This window comes from Chelonia mydas, chromosome 3 (assembly GCF_015237465.2).
Source record: "Chelonia mydas isolate rCheMyd1 chromosome 3, rCheMyd1.pri.v2, whole genome shotgun sequence".
Classification (NCBI taxonomy): Eukaryota; Metazoa; Chordata; order Testudines; family Cheloniidae; genus Chelonia; species Chelonia mydas.
The window spans coordinates 149,281,092-149,308,993 of NC_057851.1; the positions used below are offsets into that span (position 1 = coordinate 149,281,092).

Below are 27,902 nucleotides of genomic sequence, written 5' to 3' on the forward strand. Positions count from 1 at the left end.
CCGCTGGTGGGCAGGAGGCGTGGGGGGTAGGAGGGTGGTTCTGGCAGGGGGGCTCCTCAACCCTGCCTGCTGCTCTCTCTCCCACCTCCTCACGATTTTATAGAAGCGTGGGGCCCCCCAAACCACAGGGCTCGGGGCGGTCCCCCTGATTCGCCATACCCAAGGGATGGCTCTGCTCACTGGAGCATTCTCTCCCTCATCTTCACTCTCACCAGTACTGTGGGAATCACTGGTACGTGTCCCAGACATGCTGTATGAAGAACAGCTAGTGGGACCTGTCAGGCCTCTGGATGCATACAGTAGAACCCCAGAGTTACCAACTGACTGGTCAACCACACACCTCATTTGGAACTGGCAGTACACAATCAGGCAGCAGCAGAGGCAAATTTAAAAAAGCAAACACTGTACAGTACTGTGTTAAACATAAACTATTAAACATATGAAGGGAAAGTTTAAAAAATATTAACAAGGTAAGGAAACTGTTTCTGCGCTTGTTTCATTTAAATTAAGATTGTTAAACGCAGCATTTTTCTTCTACCAAGTAAAGTTTCAAAGCTGTGTTGTGTTAAGCCAATGTTCAGTCGTAAACTTCTGAAAGAACAACCGTAATATTTTGTTCAACATTACAAACATTTCAGAGTTACGAACAACCTCCATTCCTGAGGTCTTCATAACTCTGAGGTTATACTGTGTATGTATCCAGATATTCAACCCTCTGTGGATGACAATTTGGGTGCATCATCTTCCTCTTCTTTGTAAGATGTGTTTCAATTTTATGAACTTGTAGACAACATAGATACAACTTAAAAAGAAACTACATTCCCCCCTCCCTGTGCCCGGTATTTGATATTCTTGGTTTGCCCTCTTACAGTAAGACTGTACTGGTTATAGGCAGTTTATTACAACATTCAAAATATATCTGGATATATCCAGCATCTGGGTCAACAGTATCTAAGAAATTGGTCGAGTTATACCAGTTGGATTCTGGGGGCTTCTCAGTCTTCAAAACCCACCAGTTCCAAGTTCACTAATTGTGGCAGCTACCAGTCAGGTCCCTTCTACCCCTTCCAACAGAGAGGGTATGAAATTGGATCCTGTGGGCGGATAGATGTTCTTCTCTGCTACATTGGGCTCTAGAGTGTTGAACTATCAGGCAGTAATGTCCAGATATCAGTTCTATGGGAGAAAACTGTACTCTTCGCCCAGTCATTCCTGGAAGACCAGAAAAACTGGCCAAGACCTTTATTACTGAAAGTTTATTAGTTGTTAAGCACACCTTGAGAGCATCTGTCAGTGCTTCTAATGTGTCATTTAGAGCTGTTCCATCTGTGATTACTTTGAGACACCATTTGTGGTTACATTAATCTGGCCTTCCTTCAGTAACAAGACTCTGGAAAGAAGACCCCCTGTTTGAAGGTGAAGGGCTATTTTAGCTCTAGAATAGATGAGGTACAGCAGGTCTTCTGCAAGGTCTCTGGGGATTTCACAACGCACTAGGAGATGATTTGGTGTACCAATGTTCTGTTACCAGGGATGACTGTATATAGCCTCTATTTTCTATTCATTTCAAAAGAATACATTCCTACATCAGCACAGATATAAACCCCCTGAACCATGGACTAAAGGGAGCTCCACTTGAAAGCAGACTCTTGGCCTCAGATTTGACAGAACATCTGAGAACCCTGGACCAGTTTTAGCCCTATTAGCAACCTTGTCTTTCTTTGGAAACTGTCTCTCTCTCATTTCTTAGATACATGGAATACTGTCACATGGATCTGTTGGATCTTGGAGATCATCCTACAGGATTACTCCGTTTAGTTCAACACTATCTCTTCAAGGATCCTTCTCATGAGAACTTGCTAAGATCACAAGTTCATTCACTGATCTTTGGGTACCACAGAAAAAGTTCTCAAAGAATTTTAGGGAAAGAATTTTATTCCAGGTAGAGATTTTATTCCAGACAGAAGCCTCCAACCAATTCCAGGCCTTTGAAAGCTCAACTCTTTCATCAAAAAGTTAAAATTCTATATGCTTACCCTAGCTTTGATAATCTTTTCTTTATCTACCTGCCACAGTATCCACTCACTGGAGGTGGTACCTCTTCCTCGTCACTCTCGGGATTAGCTTTAGCCAGGCATTGCGCCCTCCTCTCGCGACGTATCTCCCATTGTCCTTCATCCTGTGGACCCCTCTTACTCCAGGAACCACAGCCTCCTCTTCATGACTTGGCCCTTCTGGGGGGAGGGTGTGGAGGTGTAACAAAGTCTTTCCCAGAACAAACAAACAAAACCCCTCCATATCTATGTTTCAGACTTAATAGCGATACATTGGGCTCCCAAATCCTTTCTCGGTTGTCTATGAGCTATAGTGCTTCAAATAGTCACTGACAAATTACAGGGATGTTTTATGTAAACAAGCAGGAAGGAGTGCATTCTAGGCAGCTGTGCAAAGAGGTGGGACTGGTTCATAGTTAAGGCTAAAATTTTATCATGGATATTTTTAGTAAAAGTCAGGGGACAGGTCATGGGCAATAAAAAAAAAAATTCATGGAAGCCCATGATCTGTCCCTGACTTTTACTAAAAATATCCATGATAAAATGGGAAGGGACAGGGCAGCTGCGGGGTGTCTGGGAGCTCTGGGCCAGAGGGGAGCTGCAGGGTCCCTCTGCCCCTTCCCCAGCAGTGGGGAGCTGCGGGAATCTCTCTGCTGCTGCTGCAGTGGGAGCTGTGGGGGTCCCCCAGCCCCGTGGCAGCAGCCAGGGAGCTGATGGGGTCCCCCTGTCTCTGCCGCAGTGGGGCGCTATGGGGGTCCCCCTACCCCTCCGTAGTGGCCAGGGGCTGCAGGGGTCCCCCGACCCCCTGTGGTGGCGGGGAGCTGCTGGGGTCCCCCTGCCCCACAGCGGCTGTGGGGGTTCCCCTTCCCCACGGTGGTGACTGGGGAGCTGTGGGGGTCCCCCTGCCCTGCCCTGGAAATGGGGAGCTGCGGGGGTCGCCCTGCTCCGCCACCCCTGGCAGGGAGTTGCAGGGTACCCCCACTGCCCATGGTGGCTGGGAGCTTGGAGGCACCGCTGCCTCAGGTGGCGGGGGTACCTCAGAACTCCCTGCCTCTGCGGGAGGCGGCAGGACCCTGCAGCTCCCAGACGCCAGGGCTGAAGTCATTGAGGTCTCTGGAAGTCACAGATTCTGTGACTTCCGCGACCACCTTGACAAAATTGTAGCCTTACTCATAGTATACCAGATTTATCCAGTAGTTCCTCCCTTGGGGGCAAGGACAATACACTAATACAACAGCTAAGCAGAGTCCATCATGATAAGCCTGAATGGTCACTCAATAATTGGGTACAAACATCTTCTTCTCCTTATGGGGATATCAAGAGAGAGATAATCCTGTTTGCCTGTAAAAAGACACAGGTCTAGCCATCTGGGGTTTTGCTCCAGGGAAGAGCAGAGCAATCCATCCAGAATTGATTTCTTCTAGCCTCGGGATAGGTCTTCTCTGTGTCTTCCCTCCAATTCCTCTAATTCAAGGAGCTCTGAAAAAAATCAGACATCACAAAACCAAAATTATTCTGATTGCCTTGGGCAAAACAGCATTAGTGCAGAGATCTACCACAACTATTGCAAAGGGTTTATTTGTATCTCCCTGCAATTCCAGGCCTGTTGACCTAACAGAGGGGTCAGATTTGTCATCCAGACTGAGTCTGACTTGACAGCATGGACCACAAGACTTTGACAGATCTAGAACTTTCCTGTTTGGAGAAAACAGGAGATTCTATTAAACTCCAGGAATCAGTCAACCTACCTGTGTTATTGTTATAAGTAAGGCTATGATTCTGTCATGGAGGTCACAGAGGTCACATGACTTCTTCTGGGACAGGGTTGGAGCACCTGTCAACCCCGGGCTGTCAGAACAGCTGACCGGTGGCCAGCCCTGGGACCACTGAAAAAGCGGTCCCTAGCTGCAGGAGCAGTGGCTAGGGTTGGATCAGCTCCCTTGAGGCTGGAGCAGCAGCAGTCAGCCCCCGCTGCAGGAGCAGCGGCGAGGCTGGAACAGCTGCAAAAGCCTGGCAGCCATCTGTTTTTCCCCGCAGGGTATTTTTAGTAAAAGTCACAGACAGGCTGTGGGCTTCCATTTGTTTATTGCTCATGACCTGTCCCTGATTTTTACTAAATATACCCGTGACAGAATCTTAACCTTAGTTATACGTGGCAATGGTTCTCTTTGCCATCAACCACTAGTAACATACATACAACTTCATCTCTTAGACAGTTTGTATTAGAAAACATTATTTGAAATGTTTGGGACTTCCCAGCGTACATTTCACAGCCATCTCAGCTCATCACAGTTCAGTCAAGCAAATGATTATACTTAGCCATGATATAGTAAAAAGTTTCTAGAAGGGTTAATGAACATTTGCCCTCTGGTTAGAAAATGCACACTTACATGGGACCTTAATCTAGTTCTTTCTTAACTCAGGAAACACCCCCTTAGAACCTATGGGGGAGTATTCCCTGTTTCATCTCTCTGTGGAGGCAGTCTTTGTTACAGCTATTATATCTGCTAGAAAAGTTGAGTGAGGTTTAGGCTGTCATGGTTTACCTCCCTTTCACAGTCTTTATTAAAGAAGAAGCAGTTATTCATCCACAGGATACATTTCTCCCCAAGTGGTAATAGAAGTCCATCTCAAGAAGTCCATAAACCTGCCAGTATTTTTTTCCCTAGGCCTCACTCTGGGGAAGCCAAGCTTACACACTTTGGATGCTAAAAGAGCATTAACCTTCTATTTGAATAGGCCCACGGAATACCAAAAATCACCTGGATTGTTTGTTGTTTATGGGCAAAAGAGTAAAGGTCAGATGATCACATCCCAACACTTTTGTGAGTGGGTTAGGCTCTGTATTGAAGAGTGTGATTAAAAACAAAACTGTTCCTCTTCCAGAAGGACTTAGAATGTAGTTGATTAGAATGAAGTCTACTTCCTCGGCCTGCTTTAGACATAATCCCATATTAGAAATCTGTAGTACAGCCACTTGAAGCTCAATTAATACTTTCACAAAACATTATTCCTTAGATCTGTCACCTAGATCAGATACCCAATTTGATAAAGCAATATTACAGTAGTTAACTAGGTCTCCATGGCCTGTTGTCGAGAGGTAAAGCGTTTTGCCTGCCAAACTGTCAAGAGTGGGAATTGAGCAGAGGCCACTGAAAGTAGAAATGAAGATTACAAACATGTATTTGGAGTTGTTCTTTATTGATTCTGCACATTCACACTTCTCACTCTCCATCCCCTTTCTCTCAGAGTCCTAGTCAGAACTTTGGACCTGGGGGAGGTTGTAGAAGGAGCTGATGAAGTGTGTGTAATGCAGCCCCTTTTTGTAGCCTTGCCTCTGAACTTTTGGATCTGCAAGGGGAGTAGCAGGTAGCGTGAGTGTGTTCTGACAGGCACTACTACTAAAAGGTTTCACCAGTCCATGCTTCAGCATTGGCACATCCCAAGAGTATGAATGTGTTGAGTCCACCGCAAAGAACTGTGGTTACAGATGAGTAACTTTAATTTCCACAAAAGCTGTATGTTCAACATATAGCCCCACTGAACTCTGTTGCAATTGTCAGTGCTTAGCTGAGATGGACTCTGCATGTTCAGGTATTTCAAGCTGAGCATCCAGAAAGTGAGGAACACACAGCTAGTGGTCACCTGTAAAAAAGAGTGGTGTAAGTGGTTTGCCTAGCGTTACATAAAAACTCTGTGGCAGAGGCAGGGATAGAAAGCAGTTCTTCTGGGTGGTATTCAACTGTGTTAACCATCAGACAATTGTTTCTCTTCCTAGAATTCCCTGCGTCATTCATCACAAACCTTTTTAACTTCTGCAGTAAATGAGACGGGGGTCATAGGAAACAACAGCTGCCTTCACTTCACAACCCTGATTTATCCCAGAACGCCATCTATCCTGTGCATTGAGCAAGGCAGGAATCCTCTGGAAAAAATACGATGTGATCATAGAATCATAGAAATGTAGGGCTGGAAGGGACCTAGAGAAGTAGTCAGTCCATGCTGTGGCAGGACTAAGTAAACCTAGACCATCCCTGGCAGATGTCTGTCCAATCTGTTTTTAAAAACTCCCAATAATGGGGATTCTACAACCTCCATTAGAGCCTATTCTAGAGCTTAACTACTTTTACAATTAGAAAGCCTTTCCTAATATCTAACTAAATCTCCCATATTGCAGATTACATCCATTACTTCTTGTCCTCCTACCTTCAGTGGACATGGAGAAAATTGATCACCATCCTCTTTATAACCGACTTTAATATTTTTGAAGAGTTATCAGCTCCCCTTTCAGTCATCTTTTCTCAACACTAACCATGCCCAATCTGCATCACATTGTTGACTCATGTTTAGTTTGTGATCGATTATAACCCCCAGATCCTTTTCAGCAGTACTACCACCGGTAGGGACCATAAAGGCAGAACAATAGGAGTATAGGTTTCACAATCAGAACTATTGATAAGCGGTTTCTTCCCAGACAAATGCTATCAAACAAAGTTTTCTTTAAACATCTTAAGATCTGTTTCTTTATTTGGTGATGGTGGGTACTATTAGGACTGGAGTGCCTTCTTATCAGCCCAATATTACATTCTTTGATGCAATTTAGCTGGAATGTGAGGATGCAACTCTGCAACTTTGCTCATGGTTGCTGCTTTTACTGCAGAAAATGATCTCAGATCTTACACTTCCAGGTGCCTACAATTTCATTGTTTAATAATTTGTTCCACTATCTTTCCAGGTATCTAAGTTAGACTAACTGATCTATAATTCTCTGTGTCCTCTTTGTTCCCCTTTTTAAAGAAAGGTGCTATGTTTGCCCTTCTCCAGTCTTCTGGGACTTCACTTGTACTCCAGGAGTTCTCAAGGATAATTGCTAACAGTTCTGAGATTGTTTCATTTAGTTCCCGAAGTACCATAGGATTAGTTTAATCAGACTCTGCCGACTTGAATACATCTAACTCGGTGGTTCTCAAACTTTTGCAGTGGTGACCCCTTTCACACAGCAAGCCTCTGACTGCGACCCCCTCCCCTCCCCCCCCAAACTAAAAACACTTTTTTTTTTTTTTTTTAATATTTAACACTATTTTAAATGCTGGAGGTGAAGCAGGGTTAGGGGTGGAGGCTGACAGTTCGTGACCCCCTGAGGGGTCAAGATCCGCAGTTTGAGAACCCTTGATCTAAGTTGTCTAAATATTCTTTAACCCGATCTTCCCTAATTTGGCTTGTATTCCTTCCCCCTTGTTGTTAATATTAATTGTGTTGAGTATCGGGTCACCATTAACCTTTTTAGTGAAGACTAAAGCAAAACAGGCATTAAATACCTCAGCTTTCTTGATGTCATCAGTTATTAGCTCTCCTTCCTCGCTAATTAGAGGACTTTCACTTTCCTTCATCTTCCTCTTGCTGCTAATATATTTAAAGAACCTTTTCTTACTGCCTTTTATGTCCCTTGCTAGGTGTAACTCATTTTGGGCCTTCGGCTTTCTGATATTATTCCTACTTGCTTGTGCTAATCTTTTGTACTCCTCCTTAGCAATTTGTCCATGTTTCCTCTTTTTGTAGGATTCCCTTTTGATTTTCAGGTCATTGAAGGGTTCCTGACAGGACCATATTGGCCTCTTCCTATCTTTTCTTCTCATCGGGATAGTTTGTAGTTGTGCTTTTAATATTGTCTCCTTGAGAAACTGTCAGCTCTCCTGGGATCCTTTTTCCCTTAGATTTTCTTCCCATGGGGCCTTACCTGCCAGTTCTCTGACTTTGTTGTAGCCCTCTTTTTTAAAGTCCATTGCCTTTATTCTGCTGCTCTCAGTCATTCCTTTCCTTACAATCATGAAATCTGTCATTTCATGATCACTTTCACATAAATTGCCTTCCACCTTCAGATGCGCTACGAATTCCTCCCTGTTGGTCAGAATCATAGAATATCAGGGTTGGAAGGGACCTCAGGAGGTCATCTAGTCCAACCCCCTGCTCAAAGCAGGACCAATGCCTAACTAAACAGGCAAAGACAGGGCTTTGTCAAGCCTGACCTTAAAAACCTCAAAGGAAGGCGATTCCACCACCTCTCTAGGTAATGCATTCTAGTGCTTCACTACCCTCCCAGTGAAAAAGCTTTTCCTAATATCCAACCTCTACCTCCCCCACTACAACATGAGACCATTACTCCTTGTTCTGTCATCTGCTACCACTGAGAGCAGTCTAGATCAGTGGTCCCCAACCTTTCTTGTGGGAATGGCATATTGCTATTCCCAGAAGACTGTGGCGGGTGCTGGACACCCCGCTGCCGATTAAGAAGTGTCGCCGCCGAAATGCTGCCGGGCGGTTCTCCAGCAGCCACGCTCGGCGGCGGGATGTCCTGCGGGTGTACAAAAATGCCCCGGCAGGCACCATGGCGCCCGCGGGCACTGCGTTGGGGACCCCTGGTCTAGATCCATACTCTTTGGAACCCCCTTTCAGGTAGTTGAAAGCAGCTATCAAATCCCCCCTCATTCTTCTCTTCTGCAGACTAAACAATCCCAGTTCCCTCAGCCTCTCCTCATAACTCATGTGTTCCAGTCCCCTAATCATTATTGTTGCCCTCTGCTGAACGCTTTCCAATTTTTCCACATCCTTCTTGTAGTGTGGGGCCCAAAACTGGACACAGTACTCCAGATGAGGCCTCACCAATGTCAAATAGAGGGGAACGATCACGTCCCTTGATCTGCTGGCAATGCCCCTACTTATACAGCCCAAAATGCCATTAGCCTTCTTGGCAACAACGGCACACTGTTGACTCATATCCAACTTCTCATCCACTGTAACCCCTAGGTCGTTTTCTGCAGAACTGCTGCCTAGCCATTCGGTCCCTAGCCTGTAGCGGTGCATGGGATTCTTCCGTCCTAAGTGCAGGACTCTGCACTTGTCCTTGTTGAACCTCATCAGATTTCTTTTGGCCCAATCCTCTAATTTGTCTAGGTCCCTCTATATCCTATCCCTACCCTCCAGTGTATCTACCTCTCCTCCCAGTTTAGTGTCATCTGCAAACTTGCTGAGGGTGCAGTCCATTCCATCCTCCAGATCATTAATGAAGATATTGAACAAAACCGACCCTTGGGGCACTCCGCTTGATACCGGCTGCCAAGTAGACATGGAGCCATTGATCACTACCCGTTGAGCCCGACAATCTAGCCAGCTTTCTATCCACCTTATAGTCCATTCATCCAGCCCATACTTCTTTAACTTGCTGGCAAGAATTCTGTGGGAGACCATATCAAAGCTTTGCTAAAGTCAAGGAATAACACATCCACTGCTTTCCCCTCATCCACAGAGCCGGTTATCTCATCATAGAAGGCAATTAGGTTAGTCAGGCATGACTTGCCCTTGGTGAATCCATGCTGACTGTTCCTGATCACTTTCCTCTCCTCTAAGTGCTTCAGAATTGATTCCTTGAGGACCTGCTCCATGATTTTTCCAGGGACTGAGGTGAGGCTGACTGGCCAGGATCCTCCTTCTTCCCTTTTTTAAAGATGGGCACTACATTAGCCTTTTTCCAGTCTTCCGGAACCTCCCCCAATCGCCATGAGTTTTCAAAGATAATGGCCAATGGCTCTGCAATCAAATCCGCCAACTCCTTTAGCGCTCTCGGATGCAGCGCATCCGGCCCCATGGACTTGTGCTCATCCAGCTTTTCTAAATAGTCCTGAACCAATTCTTTCTGCACAGAGGGCTGGTCATCTCCTCCCCATGCTGTGCTGCCCAGTGCAGCAGTCTGGGAGCTGACCTTGTTCATGAAGATAGAGGCAAAAAAAGCATTGAATACATTAGCTTTTTCCACATCCTCTGTCACTAGGTTGCCTCCCTCATTCAGTAAGGGGCCCACACTTTCCTTGACTTTCTTCTTGTTGCTAACATACCTGAAGAAACCCTTCTTGTTACTCTTAACATCTCTTGCTAGCTGCAATGCCAAGTGTGATTTGGCCTTCCTGATTTCACTCCTGCATGCCTGAGCAATATTTTTATACTCTTCCCCTGTCATTAGTCCAATCTTCCACTTCTTGTAAGCTTCTTTTTTGTATATAAGATCAGCAAGGATTTTACTGTTAAGCCAAGCTGGTTGCCTGCCATATTTACTATTCTTTCTACACGTCAGGGTGGTTTGTTCCTGCAACCTCAATAAGGATTCTTTAAAATACAGCCAGCTCTCCTGGACTCCTTTCCCCCTCATGTTATTCTCCCAGGGGATCCTGCCCATCAGTTCCCTGTGGGAGTCCAAGTCTGCTTTTCTGAAGTCCAGGGTCCGTATTCTGCTGCTCTCCTTTCTTCCTTGTGTCAGGATCCTGAACTTGACCATCTCATGGTCACTGCCTCCCAGGTTCCCATCCACTTTTGCTTCCCCTACTAATTCTTCCTGGTTTCTGAGCAGCAGGTCAAGAAGAGCTCTGCCCCTAGTTGGTTCCTCTAGCACTTGCACCAGGAAATTGTCCCCTACACTTTCCAAAAACTTCTTGGATTGTCTGTGTACCGCTGTATTGCTCTTCCCAGCAGATATCAGGGTGATTGACGTCTTCCATGAGAACGAGGGCCTGCCATCTCGTAACTTTCATTAGTTGCCGGAAGAAAGCCTTGTCCACCTCATCCCCCTGGTCTGGTGGTCGATAGCAGACTCCCACCACGACATCACCCTTGTTGCTCACACTTCTAAACTTAATCCAGAGACTCTCAGGTTTCTCTGCAGTTTCATACCGGAGCTGTGAGCAGTCATACTGCTCTCTTACATACAGTGCAATTCCCCCACCTTTTCTGCCCTGCCTGTCCTTCCTGAACAGTTTATATCCATCCATGACAGTACTCCAGTCATGTGAGTTATCCCACCAAGTCTCTGTTATTCCAATCACATCTAAAATCACATCTAAAAGGGATGTTATTCCAACAAGTCTAAAAGGGCTGTTCCCTGATTACTTCCTCCACTTTCTTGAACAGAAAGTTGCATACCAAGAAAATTTTGTGTTTTGCGGTATTACTTTTCCAACAGATGTCTGGGTGGTTAAAGTCCTCCATTACTACCAACTCTTGTGTTTGTCTTCTGTTCCTCTCCTTGTCTTCTCTTTTGAGCTCCTGTTCCTGTCTTCTTCCCTGCTTCTATTCCTCTTCATCCCCTAGTTCCTGTCTCTACCCTATGCTCTGCTCTGCATGTTCCTGCCCTGGCCTCCCCTCCCTGCTCCTGTCCTCTGCCTCCTCACCCACTCTCTGCTTCTCATCGATATTCATTTGTGTCAGGCTGCTTTTTCCTCCTCCATGCTTTCTGGGCACTAGTGAGGGAAAATTGAGAGTACAGGAGAGAGAGTCTTTGTGTCAGCTCCTGTGCCCAGTACTATAATAGCTCTGGCTGCCAGGAGGAGCAAGGAAAAGTTCTGCTCAGCCTTTGCCACATGCTCAGTTGTTCTGTGGGAATGGCACATGCACAGTCCAGTCCCATGTAGGAGCTGTGAAGGCATGGGAAATTTAGTTGCCATACTCTAACTTCTAGTGAGCATGTATCCAGTGGGATTTTTCAGAAGACTATATAGCTTGGCCAGATTTGGGCAGAATTTCACTGGGAGAGCACAATGGATGTCCCAGACCCCATCGTCAAATTCCGAGTCTTTCCTCCAAAGCCTAGAGACACTTGACTTTCTCAGTAAAATAGTTGTAAGACTTTAGCATGGTCAAAATAATGTATATTTCTTCAATCTCATTGTGGGAAATGGCTGAACTGTTTTAGCTGAAAGTTTTTCTTTAAATAAACAAACAACCACAGAAACAAATAAAAACAAAAATTAAAAGCCTGAGGCTCATCCCTGGAATGGGAAATTTCAGCCTGAACAGCTGAAGTATGGCAAAATCATAAGCAATTGGAAACAGGGACTTATAGTGGAAAGTGGTAGGTTACCTTAATTGTGGTAATCTAGAAAACAAATCTGTACTACAAGAATCTACATGGTGAGCTTCTTTTGCCTGCAGGGAATTAGCAATTACATTTTACTTCCAGTTTTACATAGTGATGCTAACCGTGTATCAGCTGGAGCCAGGCTGTTCTGAAATCTGGCTCCATATTTAGGGTAACTTTTAATGGTCTGTAGCTCAAAAACAGTTTGATCATGTTTTCCATTCTTTGTGTGTACATGCACGCACATACAGAGGGTGTCATTTTGCAACCAATTTATTGCTACAAAAACAATTGTTAGATGAATCACACCAACCTGCAGAGCCAGGATTTAGAATGCTAGGCATTTAATTCCAAAACTTACAAGCCTTTACCACTTGAGCAAAGGGAAGACCTCTGTTGCAGTGGCAAAACTTAGAAGGACCTTTATGTTCCCTCTAACCTGTAACCCGCCACCATAAAGCAAGCTATTTATACTGAACGCAGACTGTAGCTATTACAGTTAGGTACAGCAGCTAACAACTTTGGTTAAATACAGCTATTTTCTTGAAACATAGCTGCTGCACAAATTTTAAATGAGGTGTAACTGAATGGTGAAGGGTTGATAACAAGTACTTTTTTAATTAGAGGACTACAAAGTAACATTAAATACAAGTCCCCTTCAAAGTATGGTAACATGTTAATGACCTATAACTCATAAACTTTTAGAGTAATTTTCTTCAGACTTTGTAGAATAATTCTCCTTAGTATTTGGAGTAAATTTAGCAATTTTCAGACAAGACCATGCCTTCATGTGTGGTGGATTTAAAACTATGGATCATACTGTAACTTGGTTATAATCTTAATTACTGTATATTGACAAGAGAATCTACATAAAGTAAATTGATTTCCACAAAGGGCTATTGAAAACAACACGAATAAGACTTACTTTAACAACTTGGACATCAGACTGGAAAAAAGGTGTAAATTTTTACTGGTTTGTTGGAGAATCCACAATGACCCTTGGTAAATTGTTTAATCACTGACAATTTTTAAATCAAGATGGGAAGTTTTTCTAAAAGCTCTGCTCTAGGAATTACTTTGGGGAAGTTAATATGGCCTGTGCTATCCAGGAGATCAGACTAGATGATTGCAATGGTCCCTTCTGGCCTTAGAATCTAAAATCAGTATTTTCATTTTTGGTTCATATTCTAGCACGTTGCTTTCTTCAGCCCACACATGATTTTAAACAAAGATAATTAAATGCAACAAAGAGGTAAGAGGAGTTCTGGTGGCTGGGCTGCATGTTTCTTTTTTTTGTTAGATTGTGATGGCTGTTCAGTCATCTGGGGACAACCATTTTACTTAGAAACTGGCTGACAACGAGCATTTAATAGATGAGTTTACAGCCTTCTGGTTGGCCACTAACACAATGTCATCAGCAGACAGTGCAGGTACTGGTTTGTCTGGCCACATGGGAAAACTTGAAGCAGAGAGATAGCTGAAGAAGGTAGTATTTAACCTCAGTTAAGGTTAAGAATCATTGTGTGTTTTGGTTTTTATTTTTTTCTTAATGGTTTTGACTCTGAAATCAGGTCTTATGGAATAAAGTATAATTGATACCTCTCAGTACTTTGGAATAGTTAGTGTTTATCAGAAATGGCAATATAAATTTTTTTTTCTATTTTAGTTACCTTAAAGTATTTAAGTACCTTATTTTTTCTTTAAAATGCCTGAAGATGACCAATTAAAACTCCAATCCTGCACCTGCCCAGATGATTAGCCCTCTTAAATTCAGTAAGACTACTTCATGTGTGCGTGCTTGCAGGATTGGTGCCTAAATAATTAAGGGCTATGTGTTAAGTTTACAGTCTGCCTGGAAGGCAGGGTGGGGTTGTTGAGTGGAAGGGAGTGGTGCATTGTTGCAAAGCTTTTGGAGCAGCCTAGAGGGAGATGGTAACTCTGGGGCTTCCGGTAGCCTCACCCCTCTGTAGAGGGAGTACACTGTTGACATGTCTATAGCTGGTGCAGTGTACTCTCCCCAGTATCCCAGTGAAGCTATGCCACTGACCAGCCTAGAGGGGTTGGGGCCAAGACCATGCCTTTTCCTACCAGCCTGCGCATAGCAGGGCACTTGAAGCAGTGGTATGCCACATCAGCGCAAGGCAGTAAGAGTGTGAATTAGTCTCTTTATTCCCTTGCATTGACATGCAGGATGGGCTGCTTGTATATGCAGTTTTATTATCCATTTCATTCTGTTCGACTTGTGTAAGCATCTCTTTTGACAAACCATTTGATACGTTCAACACTTTAATTTCAGCTTCAAATGGTATGTAAGCACTTGTCCCATTGAGGAAATTATTAAAAAGTTTTGGTTTTTTCCATTAGACTTTCTGTATCAAAATTCTGAATTGCTTTATAGTGTTTTTTTTCCCATTTCTGTTAGTGAGAAGTAACTAGTTCCCTTTAGATGCACCTCTGAAAGATTTTTGCTTAGTTACCCAGCCAATCGCAGTGCTTTAAATCTCTTGTGTAGCCTACTCAAAGAGGGGTAGTTTGCTAAAAAATGACTGTGAAAGCTGTCACTTTCCATCACTCCTAGATCAGTAAAATTTAAAAACATGCTAAGTGAGCTATAATAACCTAGGAGAAATACTTAGTGTTGCTTTTAGGGACATTAATATCATCAGATCACTCTTTTCTTTTAATGTAACGTATATTGTACTTTTCCCTCAAGTATTTCCAAATTGCTTAGTGTACTAAAGTAAAGGTTGAATTTGCAAAATCAGAAATTTTGGTGCATGTTTTAAAAGCTACCAAAATATATTGTCTAATGGTAAGGGTGACAGGACCCCTATGACCTGTGATATTTCAAAATAAATTGCCATTAAATATTAACTGCTGTTGATGTATTATTTTGGAAGCTTCTACACTAATTCTTTTTTTAAAAACCTCATCTGTGAGGGTTTGGTTTAGATGCTATGGTGATGGGTGCCTTACAAATGCTTCAAAACTACAGGCTAAGATACTTCTAATCAGAGGAGAGAACTATTATGTTTCTAGTCATAGCTGTGTATGCACTGACATTGAGCATTGCTTTCTACCTTGATGTTCTTACCTGCACAAGTGAAATAAGATATCTTCTTAAAAAACAAACAAGCAAACCAAAACAAACCCCACAACTCTGGTGTTTTCTTAGCCCTGGTCTACACTAGGACTTTAGGTCGAATTTAGCAGCGTTAAATCGATGTAAACCTGCACCCGTCCACACGATGAAGCCCTTTATTTCGACTTAAAGGGCTCTTAAAATCGATTTCCTTACTCCACCTCTGACAAGTGGATTAGCGCTTAAATCGGCCTTGCCGGGTTGAATTTGGGGTACTGTGGACACAATTCAACGGTATTGGCCTCCGGGAGCTATCCCAGAGTGCTCCATTGTGACTGCTCTGGACAGCACTCTCAACTCAGAATCACTGGCCAGGTAGACAGGAAAAGAACCGCGAACTTTTGAATCTCATTTCCTGTTTGGCCAGCGTGGCAAGCTGCAGGTGACCATGCAGAGCTCATCAGCAGAGGTGACCATGCAGAGCTCATCAGCAGAGGTGACCATGATGGAGTCCCAGAATCGCAAAAGAGCTCCAGCCTCGACTGAATGGGAGGTACGGGATCTGATCGCTGTATGGGGAGAGGAATCCGTGCTATCAGAACTCTGTTCCAGTTTTTGAAATGCCTTTGTCAAAATCTCCCAGGGCATAAAGGACAGAGGCCATAACAGGGACCCGAAGCAGTGCCGCGTGAAACTTAAGGAGCTGAGGCAAGCCTGCCAGAAAACCAGAGAGGCGAACGGCCGCTCCGGGTCAGAGCCCCAAACATGCCGCTTCTATGATGAGCTGCATGCCATTTTAGGGGGTTCAGCCACCACTACCCCAGCCGTGTTGTTTGACTCCTTCAATGGAGATGGAGGCAACATGGAAGCAGGTTTTGGGGACGAAGAAGATGATGATGATGATGAGGAGGTTGTAGACAGCTCACAGCAAGCAAGCGGAGAAACCGGTTTTCCCAACAGCCAGGAACTGTTTCTCACCCTGGACCTGGAGCCAGTACCCCCCGAACCCACCCAAGGCTGCCTCCTGGACCCGGCAGGCGGAGAAGGGACCTCCGGTGAGTGTACCTTTTAAAACACTATACATGGTTTAAAAGCAAGCATGTGAAAGGATTACTTTGCCCTGGCATTCACGGCTCTCCTGGATGTACTCCCAAAGCCTTTGCAAAAGGTTTCTGGGGAGGGCAGCCTTATTGCATCCTCCATGGTAGGACACTTTACCACTCCAGGCCAGTAACACGTACTCGGGAATCATTGTACAACAAAGCATTGCAGTGTATGTTTGCTGGCGTTCAAACAACATCCGTTCTTTATCTCTCTGTGTTATCCTCAGGAGAGTGAGATATCATTCATGGTCACCTGGTTGAAATGGGATGCTTTTCTTCAGGGGACACTCAGAGGTGCCCGTTCCTGCTGGGCTGTTTGCCTGTGGCTGAACAGAAATGTTCCCCGCTTTTAGCCACGGGGAGAGGGGAGGGTTGAGGGGGTAGCCACGCGGTGGGGGGAGGCAAAATGCGACCTTGTAACGAAAGCACATGTGCTATGTATGTAATGTTAACAGCAAGGTTTACCCTGAAAGAGTGTAGGCACTGTTTTATAAAATGTGTCTTTTTAAATACCACTGTCCCTTTTTTTTTCTCCACCAGCTGTATGTGTTTCAATGATCACAGGATCTTCTCCTTCCCAGAGGCTAGTGAAGATTAGAAAGAAAAAAAAAACGCACTCGTGATGAAATGTTCTCTGAGCTCATGCTTTCCTCCCACACTGATAGAGCACAGACGAATGCGTGGAGGCAAATAATGTCAGAGTGCAGGAAAGCACAAAATGACCGGGAGGAGAGGTGGCGGGCTGAAGAGAGTAAGTGGCAGGCTGAAGAGAGTAAGTGGCGGGCTGAAGACGGGGCTGAAGCTCAAATGTGGCGGCAGCGTGATGAAAGGAGGCAGGATTCAATGCTGAGGCTGCTGGAGGATCAAACCAGTATGCTCCAGTGTATGGTTGAGCTGCAGCAAAGGCAGCTGGAGCACAGACTGCCACTACAGCCCCTGTGTAACCAAACGCCCTCCTCCCCAAGTTCCATAGCCTCCACACCCAGATGCCCAAGAACGCAGTGGGGGGGCCTCCAGCCAACCAGCCACTCCATCACAGAGGATTGCCCAAAAAACAGAAGGCTGGCATTCAATAAATTTTAAAGTTGTAAACTTTTAAAGTGCTGTGTGGCATTTTCCTTCCTCCACCACCCCTCCTGGGCTACCTTGGTAGTCATCCCCCTGTTTGTGTGATGAATGAATAAAGAATGCATGAATGTGAAGCAACAATGACTTTATTGCCTCTGCAAGCGGTGATCGAAGGGAGGAGGGGAGGGTGGTTGGCTTACAGGGAAGTAGAGTGAACCAAGGGGCGGGGGGGTTTCATCAAGGAGAAACAAAGAGAACTTTCACACTGTAGCCTGGCCGGTCATGAAACTGGTTTTCAAAGCTTCTCTGATGCGTACCGCGCCCTTCTGTGCTCTTCTAACCGCCCTGGTGTCTGGCTGCGCGTAACCAGCAGCCAGGCGATTTGCCTCAACCTCCCACCCCGCCATAAACGTCTCCCCCTTACTCTCACAGATATTGTGGAGCGCACAGCAAGCAGTAATAACAGTGGGAATATTGGTTTCGCTGAGGTCTAAGCGAGTCAGTAAACTGCGCCAGCGCGCCTTTAAACGTCCAAATGCACATTCTACCACCATTCTGCACTTGCTCAGCCTGTAGTTGAACAGCTCCTGACTACTGTCCAGGCTGCCTGTGTACGGCTTCATGAGCCATGGCATTAAGGGGTAGGCTGGGTCCCCAAGGATACATATAGGCATTTCAACATCCCCAACAGTTATTTTCTGGTCTGGGAATAAAGTCCCTTCCTGCAGCTTTTGAAACAGACCAGAGTTTCTGAAGATACGAGCGTCACGTACCTTTCCTGGCCATCCCACGCTGATGTTGGTGAAACGTCCCTTGTGATCCACCAGAGCTTGCAGCACTATTGAAAAGTACCCCTTGCGGTTTATGTACTCGCCGGCTTGGTGCTCCGGTGCCAAGATAGGGATATGAGTTCCGTCTATGGCCCCACCACACTTAGAGAATCCCACTGCAGCAAAGTCATCCACTATGACCTGCACATTTCCCAGGGTCACTACCCTTGATATCAGCAGATCTTTGATTGCGTGGGCTACTTGCATCACAGCAGCCCCCACAGTAGATTTGCCCACTCCAAATTGATTCCTGACCAGTAGCTGTCTGGCGTTGCAAGCTTCCACAGGGCTATCGCCACTCGCTTGTGAACTGTGAGGGCTGCTCTCATCTTGGTATTCATGCACTTCAGGGCAGGGGAAAGCAAGTCACAAAGTTCCATGAAAGTGCCCTTACACATGCGAAAGTTTCGCAGCCACTGGGAATCGTCCCAGACCTGCAATACTATGCGTTCCCACCGGTCTGTGCTTGTTTCCCTAGCCCAGAATCGGCGTTCCACAGCATGAACCTGCCCCATTAGCACCATGATGCATGCATTGGCAGGGCCCGTGCTTTCAGAGAAATCTGTGTCCATGTCCTGATCACTCACGTGACCGTGCTGACGTTGCCTCCTCACCCGGTATCGCTCTGCCAGGTTCTGGTGCTGCATATACTGCTGGATAATGCCTGTGGTGTTTAATGTGCTCCTAATTGCCAAAGTGAGCTGAGCGGCCTTCATGCTTGCCTTGGTATGGCGTCCGCACAGAAAAAAGGCGCGGAACGATTGTCTGCCATTGCTCTGACGGAGGGAGGGGCGACTGACGACACGGCTTACAGGGTTGGCTTACAGGGAATTAAAATCAACAAAGGGGGTGGCTTTACATCAATGAGTATTTCAGGCAGGACTTCACGGAGGGTTCCAATAAAAAACGGTGCACCTAAGTAATTGTTCTTATTGGAACAAGCAGGTTGGTCTGGCCTCTGAGTGATACATGGCTAGATTTACCTCGCTGCACCTTCTCTGTGAGTGACTGCAGTGTGACCTAGAGGAATGAGTCCCCTAGACGGGGGAGGGGGGGAAGCAAATGAGTACAAAATAAATCTGGTCTATTTCTTGTTTTGATCCACTCCATCTATCTTTTACATCTTTGGCTGGCAGCAGACGGTGCAGAAGGACTGCAAGCCATCCACATCTCATGGCTGCTTGGCAGAAGATGGTGCAGTAGGACTGCTAGCCATCCTCATCTCTTGCCTGCCTGGCAGAAGATGGTACAGTGGGACTGCTAGCAATCCATATCGCCTGCCTGCTCACCATAAGATGGTTCAATAGGACTGACTGCAGGACTAAAGAGAATGACCTGGTCAAGTCACTTCTAATGTAGTCCCTGCACCCATGTCTGCCCAGGTGCTCCTGGCCGACGTGGCCAGGAGCACCTCGGACATGACGATGACGGCTACCAGTCCTACTGCACCGTCTGCTGCCACAAGGCAAGGGGTTGCTGCTGCTGTGTAGCAATACAGTACCACGTCTGCCAGCACCCAGGATACATACGGTGACGGTTACCTGAGCGGGCTCCATGCTTGCCATGGTATGGCGTCTGCACAGGTAACTCAAGAAAAAAGGCGCGAAACGATTGTCTGCTGCTCTTTTCACAGAGGGAGGGAGGGAACGGGGGCCTGACGATATGTATCCAGAACCACCCGCGATAATGTTTTAGCCCCATCAGGCATTGGGATCTCAACCCAGAATTGGCAGTGGAGGCTGCGGGAACTGTGGGATAGCTACCCACAGTGCAACACTCCGGAAGTCGACGCTTGCCTCGGTACTGTTTAAGCACTCCGCCGAGTTAATGCACTTAATGCACTTAGAGCATTTTCTGTGGGGACACACACGCTCGAATATATAAAACCGATTTCTAAAAAAACGACTTCTATAGATTCGACCTTATTTCGTAGTGTAGACATACCCTTACTCTGACTACACTGAGGCTTTGATCCTGAAAGTCCTCTCTCAGAGCCTGATCCCAAATCCATTGAATCAAGCCCTCTGTGCATAGCAGTGAACACAAGGTGCGGGCTACACATGGGCACAAATAAGGTTAAACAATAGTATGGTGAGCAAAAGTCAATCTGAAGCCCCTGCATGTCCTCGACTTAGTTTTCTGAGTGCAAGGTAAAACAGAGGTGGGTGCAGGGAGAGAATGGATGTGTTTTAGGACATTGGTTTTCAAACTGTGGGGCATGTCCCCTTGTGGTGGTAGTTGGGTGGGGGTGCAATGAGGATACTGGGAGGCATGTGATGGGATGTGGGTCTGTGACTGGCTGGGTGTCTGGGCCAGAGCAGGGCAGTAGCAGGGAGAACTCATAGGGAGTCCCCAGCAGATGACGGGGAGCGCAGCCACACCCTGTCCTGGCAGCAGCCTGCTCCTCTTCCCCTCCTCCCAACTTGACCATTGGGGACTTCTTGCTTGCTCTCCCTGCTACTGCCCTGCCCTGGCCCAGATACCTGGCTGGCTGCAGTCCTTGTGTATTTACTCTCTGGAGCCTGTGGGTGTGAGAGGCTCTGGGAATAGGGGAGGGAGGGCAAGGAATCCCGTTGCACTCCACGCTGCCATAGGTTCCTCTGGGGATGGAGTCAACCAGATCATGCCGCTACCCCAGATGTGAGCCACCTGTTCTCCGTGAGTCACTTTCTGTCCTGGATGGCTCGGAGTCGGGGAAGGAGGGAGGGTCCGTGGAGAAAGGGGGGCACAGTAAAAAGTTTGGGAATGTCTGTTTTAATAGAAATGAGCTTAAGCACCATTCTCAATATGCCAGTGAGGCACTTAGCTATATTCACTACTCTAACCTCTCTTCAGCTGCAAGACAGGTGTAATTTTGCATCTACATAGTAGCTCTCGCTGTGCAAGGTTAGGTGTCCCTGTGCTATCCTACTTCCCACATTTTACTTTTGTTTATGCACATGAGCCGGTGGGTAGTATGAGTGACCACCTGTCCCTAATTGGGCAGGACAGTCCCGAAATGTACATTTCAAGTCCCGGTCCCAGGCTGAATGACACTGGGTCAGCATTTGTCCCGGATTCTCTGCGATGCTGCTATGCACCTGCCCGAGGCTTAGCGGTGGTGCCAGTCTCTTCCTGGTGTGTGTGTGTGTGTGGGCGGGGGGGGGGCGCTGAGTGGGCCTTAGCCCTCCCTCGCCACAAGGACTCACCCCCTGATCCTCCTCTTTCCTCCGAGGCCCGGAGCTGGGCAGTGCTAAGAGCCACCCGGGGAGCCTGGGCTGTTGTGGGGAGCCCCGGACCCTCCACCTGCCCTTGGGGTTGGGACACAAGGCGGGGGCTGCTTTGGGGCTCTTATCACTGCATAGCTTTGGCTCCTGGCCTGGTCAGGGCGGGGTTTCAGGGGGAAGGGTAGGAGCAGGGGGCAGGGCCACAGAGGGAGTGGGGCTCCTGCATACGTCCTGTTTTTGCATTTTGAAAAGGTGGTCAGTAGGGTACTGCACTGGGACTCAGGAGACATGGGTTGCATTTGTGACTCTACCACTGATCTCATGTTTGACCTTGGGCAAGTCACTTCACTTCTCTAGGCCTCTCTTTGCCTTCCTACCTTTTGTCTGACCTGTCTGTTTAGACTGCCAGCTCTTTGGAGCAGGAGACTGACTTAGTATGCATTTGTAAAGTGCCTAGCACAATAAGACGCAATCTCAGTTGGAGCCTTTAAATTCTACAGTAATAAAAATAATTTCGTACACGCATATTAAAATATTTTTTTCTTAAATGACATGGTGCAATCACTAGTGTTGTTAGACCATGGGAATGGGAACCTGGAACACCTGATTTCTAATCCCAGCTATGTCACTAATTTACTGTGGTTTTGGGCAGCTAATTTAATCTCTCTGTTTTATTTTCCCCAGCTATAAAATGGGTAAAAATGGCTGTGAATTTTTTACTTCATTTAAATTCACAATGCATCTCAGTTTCTTCAATGATGGAGACAGGGAGTACAAGTCTGTTGTACTGTTGAGTAAGTCAAGGAGAGCTGGCTGTTTCTGTACTGCATGAGTTAGAGAGTTTGGTGGGTTTGGAGGCTGATTAAAGTATGTCATTGTGAAGTGTCTCAACTCAGGGAGCTGTTTTCCTGGGAGATCCTTTGATGCTTCAGACTGGTAGAGAAACTGCTGTTTATTGGGACAGGTCTAGATATCTCAAATTTTTGTGTGAACTTACGGATGGACTGAATGGAATGAACTGAACATCCAGCACTGTGGCTTACTCCTCCGTCCGCACTTAATCTTTTTGTTTTTCCAGAAATGTGAGGAGAGCAGGACACTATCAGCCTTTCCATAAGAATTTCTACTATACCATCTGGGTAGTGCTCGCTCATCGCATTTGTATCTTGTTAAGCATTGTTACGTCTATCACTATTGTTTAGAAATTCCTTTTCTTGTTTTCATTTTTAGCTGTACCTCTTTGACGCCTGGACCCAGCTGTGATCGGTTTAAGTTGCATATACCATATGCTGGAGAAACACTCAAATGTAAGTTAAAGCCCTTTATATCACCCATTCTCGACTTCTCTCACCCCGTTCTATGTCGGTCACAATGCTCTGTGCTAACAACTTAATATTTCCCAGTGTTTCAAACTTTGCCATTTTATCATGAGTCTTATGATATTTGGTGTCATCTTAAAACTCCAACTTCTGGAGTAATGTGACTATGTGAAAATCTTAGCTTTTGGTTTTTTCTAAGAAATAAGTTTCTAGTTTTTATAGATGCAGAGAAAAGGTTGAAAACATAAAAAGACACCAAAATTTATTATTTTGTAAAATGTGATTAAGACTGTCATAATTTTTGGAGGCCAGACTCATGCTCTTGGAATGCTTTGGGCTGACAATACTGATTTCCTCTCTGGTAGTGAGGATTTTCTTACTGGTACAGTATTTGTGATATTGTATAGAGACACAAATAACTGGCACAGATTGTCATGCTGGGTGAAGCAGTGGAATTTGTTTTTAGTGATTAATACTTTCAGAGATCATTTGGCTATCAAATCTTCCTTTCTAAAAGCCATTTCTAGTGATAAATGTTGGTTTGTTTGACCCTCCCATTGTTGAATGGGTATTTGGTTGTAAAAATTAGATAAGAGACTATTTCCTTTCATGTTTTTAGAAGACAGGAAAGAATTTTCTCATCTTCTCTGTTGCCATTCAGCTGCAGGTGAAGAATGGTAGAAGTTGTGAGGAGGGATAACTTTAAAGCAATAATAAAGTGACTGATCTATCTTGGCTATCAAATGCATATTAAAAACTTGCTTTATTGTTTCATGGCCGTGATTTTGCTTCCATCAATGTATCTGACTTGTGAAGATCACACTTTCATGGAATTTCATGTAGTGTTCATTCAGATGTAATGATCAAAAAGTGTCCATGTTTGTCTGTCTCTCAAATCAATTCTTATAGCCTGTCACAGAGTGCCTTGCCCTTTGAGCATGATTGATCCAGTCCTACCTGTAACACTTATTTTCTCCATCTGCGTGAGCTAAGTCACATGATAGGTTGTGTGGCTAAATCAGCTGTTCTGGGATGGAGATAAGACAGAAGCCTGTGGAGAGCCTGAGGGAGAGAAGGAAGAATCCAGATATGAACCCATGGGGAGCTGCTGCTTGGTAGAGACTCAAAGGAACCAAGGAGTGCCTGGGCCCAGCGTGAGACTAGGGGGACAGAAGACTCTTTTGTGTTTGTTTTGGACTTGGATATCCAGCAAGAGGCACTTTTTCTTTAATGACTTAGCTAAATGGCCAGGTCTCTGTCGCAAGTTATCACTGCAACCAAAACAAGCTGAGAGGTTGGGAGGTTCAATCTAAGTAAGAGGAAACCGAGGCAGTGGCTATCCCAAAGCTGGACCTGGTTGGAGGTGCAGCTACATAACCTAAGGGCTTCTCTACATGTGAAGTTAGTGTGCAGCAGGCTAGGCTGTGAATTTACAGTGCACGAGTTACTCTGCACTAACTCCCTATGTGAATACTCTTGTACTAAGCTAAACTGCCTAAGAGCACTTCTGGTTCACTTGGGAAGATAGTGTGGAGTAGCCAGTGTGCTGTCAGTTCACACTCTAGCTTGCTGCACCATTGCTGCACTCAGGCCTTCAAGTTGGAACACTGTATGATTTCAGTGTGGTCTACTGGCTTGGTTTATTGTATCTTTGCTTTTATCTGTAAAGTTTTTCTTGGCATTTCTGAAATTCATCATTCCCTCTCAAATTTTATTTTGTAATTAGAGGTGGGTCATCATGTTTTTTTATTTAGGTCAGTCAATAAGTAGATGGATAGTATAGATTTTATTCACAAAACCTGTTGTTTGTACTCTGGTAGTCACATTGATCTAGAGAGTGTGTGGTACAGTTTAAATGCTGAGAATTTCTTTATACTTCAGTATGCATTAGGACCTGTTATCTGATTGCACAATACTTTAGAAGCCATGCTCCTTTTACAAACATCAATCTATAGAGTTTACTTTCTGTATAGTTACAAATATTTTATTGGTAGTTTGACATTTACAGCAAAATCTATCATTCCAGGAATTTACTTTAGATAGGCCATGAAATTATTTTAGTTTTTCTATTTTGTGATTATAGTCCGCCTAGACTCCAACATGACTGTCAGGATGAAGTGTATATTTAATCTCCTGTTCTAAAAGTGCCAAAATGTTTGTCAGGGTTCCCTCCCCACTCTGAACTCTAGGGTACAGATGTGGGGACCTGCATAAAAGACCCCCTAAGCTTATTTCTACCAGCTTAGGCTAAAACTTCCCCAAGGCACAAATTCTTTGCCCTTGGAGGGTATGCTGCCACCACCGAGTGATTTAACAAAGAATCAGGGAAAGGACCACTTGGAGTTCCTATCCCCCCAAGCCCTTATACCCCCTTTCCTGGGGAGGCTTGAGAATAATATCCTAACCAATTGGTTACAAAGTGATCACAGACCCAAACCCCTGGGTCTTAAGACAATAGAGAAATCAGTCAAGTTCTTAAAAGAAGGATTTTATTTAAAAAAAAAAAAAAAAAGGTAAAAATCACCTCTGTAAAATCAGGATGGAAAATAACTTTACAGGGTAACAGAAGATTCAAAAACACAGCAGAATTTCCTCTAGGCTTAGTTTTGAAGTTACAAAAAACAGGAATAAACCTCCCTCCAGCAAAGGAAAAATTCACAAGCAAAACAAAAGATAATCTAACACACCTTGCCTGGCTTTTACTTACAATTTTTGTAATATGAGAGACTTTTAGGATGGTTTATAGGAGAAGGAGTGTTCTGACCTGATGCTTCTTTGCTTCCCAAGAGAACACACAAAACAAAGCCCCCCCCCACCAAGATTTTAAAGTATCTTCTTTCCCCATTGGTCCTTTTGGTCAGGTGCCAACCAGGTTATTTGAGCTTCTTACCCCCTTACAGGTAAGGAGGAATTCTAGGCTACCCTTAGCTGTATGGTTATGACAGTGTTGCTCAGGATTCATCACAGAAATATGGGTAGATAACTTCAGAAAGATGAAAATAGAATCTTAGATGCTAGAGATTACACAGAACACACTGGAGCATTATAAATTTGGATATTTCCACCATGAATTTAGCCTAACCCCTTTGGTACATACTACTTTGGGACACGGTGGTATTTTTTCCTCATATATGAAGAAGACAACTATGTCAACTAGCGTTCCTTACTTTTGTGTACACTGTAACCTCTCTGTTTAGAGAGATGTCCATTTTTAGATAAAAAATAATAATAAAATTCTTCAGCATCCAGGGTGGCAAGTTCAACCGCATTTTAAAGCCTTGAACAACCTACTTCCATATATTAAGTGCCGTAAAACAATGTTTAAGACTTGCTTTGTGGCCAGTGCCAGAGTGCACTGAAGGATCTTAACAGTGGGATTGAGAATGTTTCCATAGTTTCTGTAGGAATATAATAGCTCCCTGATGTATCACCTGCAGAGCTCTGTTTTCAAACAGTTCATTGAGAGACCAAAAAAAGTGAGTGTTTTTGAGTGCAGAGAGACCAGAGTTATTCCCAATGAGGGAAAATTTCATAAACCAGTGAGCCGTGTGCAAGGAAGTAGGTGTACGAAGTGCATACTGGTAAACACAGGCAGTAAGCCTAGGTTTGGAAGAGTGTGCCTGGAACTGCCCTTCTTACTTATCTTTGTGGAATGTGCATTGAACTTTGGTATCAAGATGGAAATGCCATCAAATCAGCTTTTCTTCATTCACCGTGTTTCCAGGTTCCATGGTTTAAAAAACCAAAACAGCCAATACATGCATGTAATCGTGTTGTTAACTTATACACTAATTGAATAAGGAAAGTGATGCAGATAAGTATTTTTTTCAGACTAATTGATTTTTCAGATTATTAATAATAATTGATGAACGGAAATGTTAATTCTTCTCAGCATTATGAATTTAAAAATGCTCATGAATCATTCATAGCATAAAACAATATTATGGCTCACACAATAAAGATTTGTGCCAATGGGCACAAGAAAGGGTTAATAATTTAGGGTTCAGTAAATAAGTCTGTGACCACTGTGGGGGAAGCCTGCCTGTGTAGGCAAGCAGAAATCTGTAAAAACTCCCTGAAGCCTGTTGCCAGATCTGTTTATCTTTCCAAGGCAGAATAATTCTGCAAAGGAAGATTGCAAAATCTGGCAGTAGAAAAAGGTAGGCTGAAATGGTCAGGGTCTCCTGTATCCAGGGCATCGTGCCAAACATAGGCTGAAGTGTCTGGTTCCTTTGTGGTTTGTGCTACATCCTCTTTGCAACAGATCAGGTTTGTGCGGATCATCAATCATAACTGCTGCCACAATGCAAATACCCTGGTACTTTGTCCCAATGTGTTGAAAGCAGTTGGCATACTTATTTAGGGAAGTACAGCTGTACAGTCACAGTCTTGTTTTCCATAATATCAGGAAGCTCACAATGGTTACTGTTGTTGCTTTCCTACTTGAAAAAGGGGAAAAAATTTACTTGCAGTAAATTCAGTAGATGCCGGCCAGCAACTTAAAGTCATGTTTTTGACGGCTTTGGTAACATTGAGCAGCTAGCAGTTCAGAATGGCCTTTCCTACCATTTTAATACATTTTCTTCAGTTCCAAATGGGGATTTATTCTGTCCTTCAAATTTCACATTCAGTTCACTTTTGCTTTTAGTGTTTGCTTGCTCTGGTGTTCTTGGAAGATTATCTGACACCAGCCCAGATAAGGCCCTGGGGATCTCCAGTGTTTTTTACTTCATTTAAAAGAGACTTTTATACTGGAGAACACTTTGTATTAGATCAGGCATAAATATAAATCAATTTGCCTATATTGCATATGTATTTTAATAAAAGATTAGTAATTTGAAAACTATGTTCATTTAAAGAATCATGCACAGTCCATCGTCTTTTGACGGGGAAATAATAATTTTGTCTTGTTGTTTTTATGATCACGACAGAGTGGATGCCTTAATGGTTTAAACGTAAGGCTTAACCTTCTTATAATTGTGTATTAAAGTCATAGCAGGGTCATCCTGGAGCTTCATTTTTCCAGTGTTCTATGGTGTTCCATTAAACTCCATAGTTTGGTATAATAGGGTCTTTCAGCTGTGACCTTAAAATCATGGTGCTGTCTGCTTTGCATGGCTGTTAAATACCTTATGTCATTTTTCACAAATACCATTTTTTCAAAAATAGAGGTTTGCCTTATTGTCCTTGGTCAAAATTCCAGCTCCTATTCTAGTATAAAATAAATGTCTTAAATATCAGGTAACATAGAGACTGCTGTACTGAGTACATTATTAACTTTGATATTTATTTAAATTAAAAGACTAATTTTTAACTCTGAATGCTGGGTGTATAATGAT

The 27,902-nt window shown here is 44.5% G+C and overlaps 1 protein-coding gene across 11 annotated transcripts in view; it reads left to right on the plus strand.

The window, feature by feature from the left end:
- Positions 1 to 27,902, plus strand: part of BABAM2 (BRISC and BRCA1 A complex member 2) — a 318,227-nt gene that overhangs the window by 30,364 nt on the left and 259,961 nt on the right. For all 11 annotated transcript variants that reach the window (XR_006289773.1, XR_006289772.1, XM_043543522.1 and 8 more), the window contains exon 3: positions 22,475 to 22,551. Coding sequence is in view for 9 of the 11 variants with exons in the window: in XM_043543522.1 (XP_043399457.1) it covers positions 22,475 to 22,551 (77 nt within the window). In the remaining 2 variants the exon portion in view is untranslated. The remainder of the gene's footprint in view (positions 1 to 22,474; positions 22,552 to 27,902) is intronic.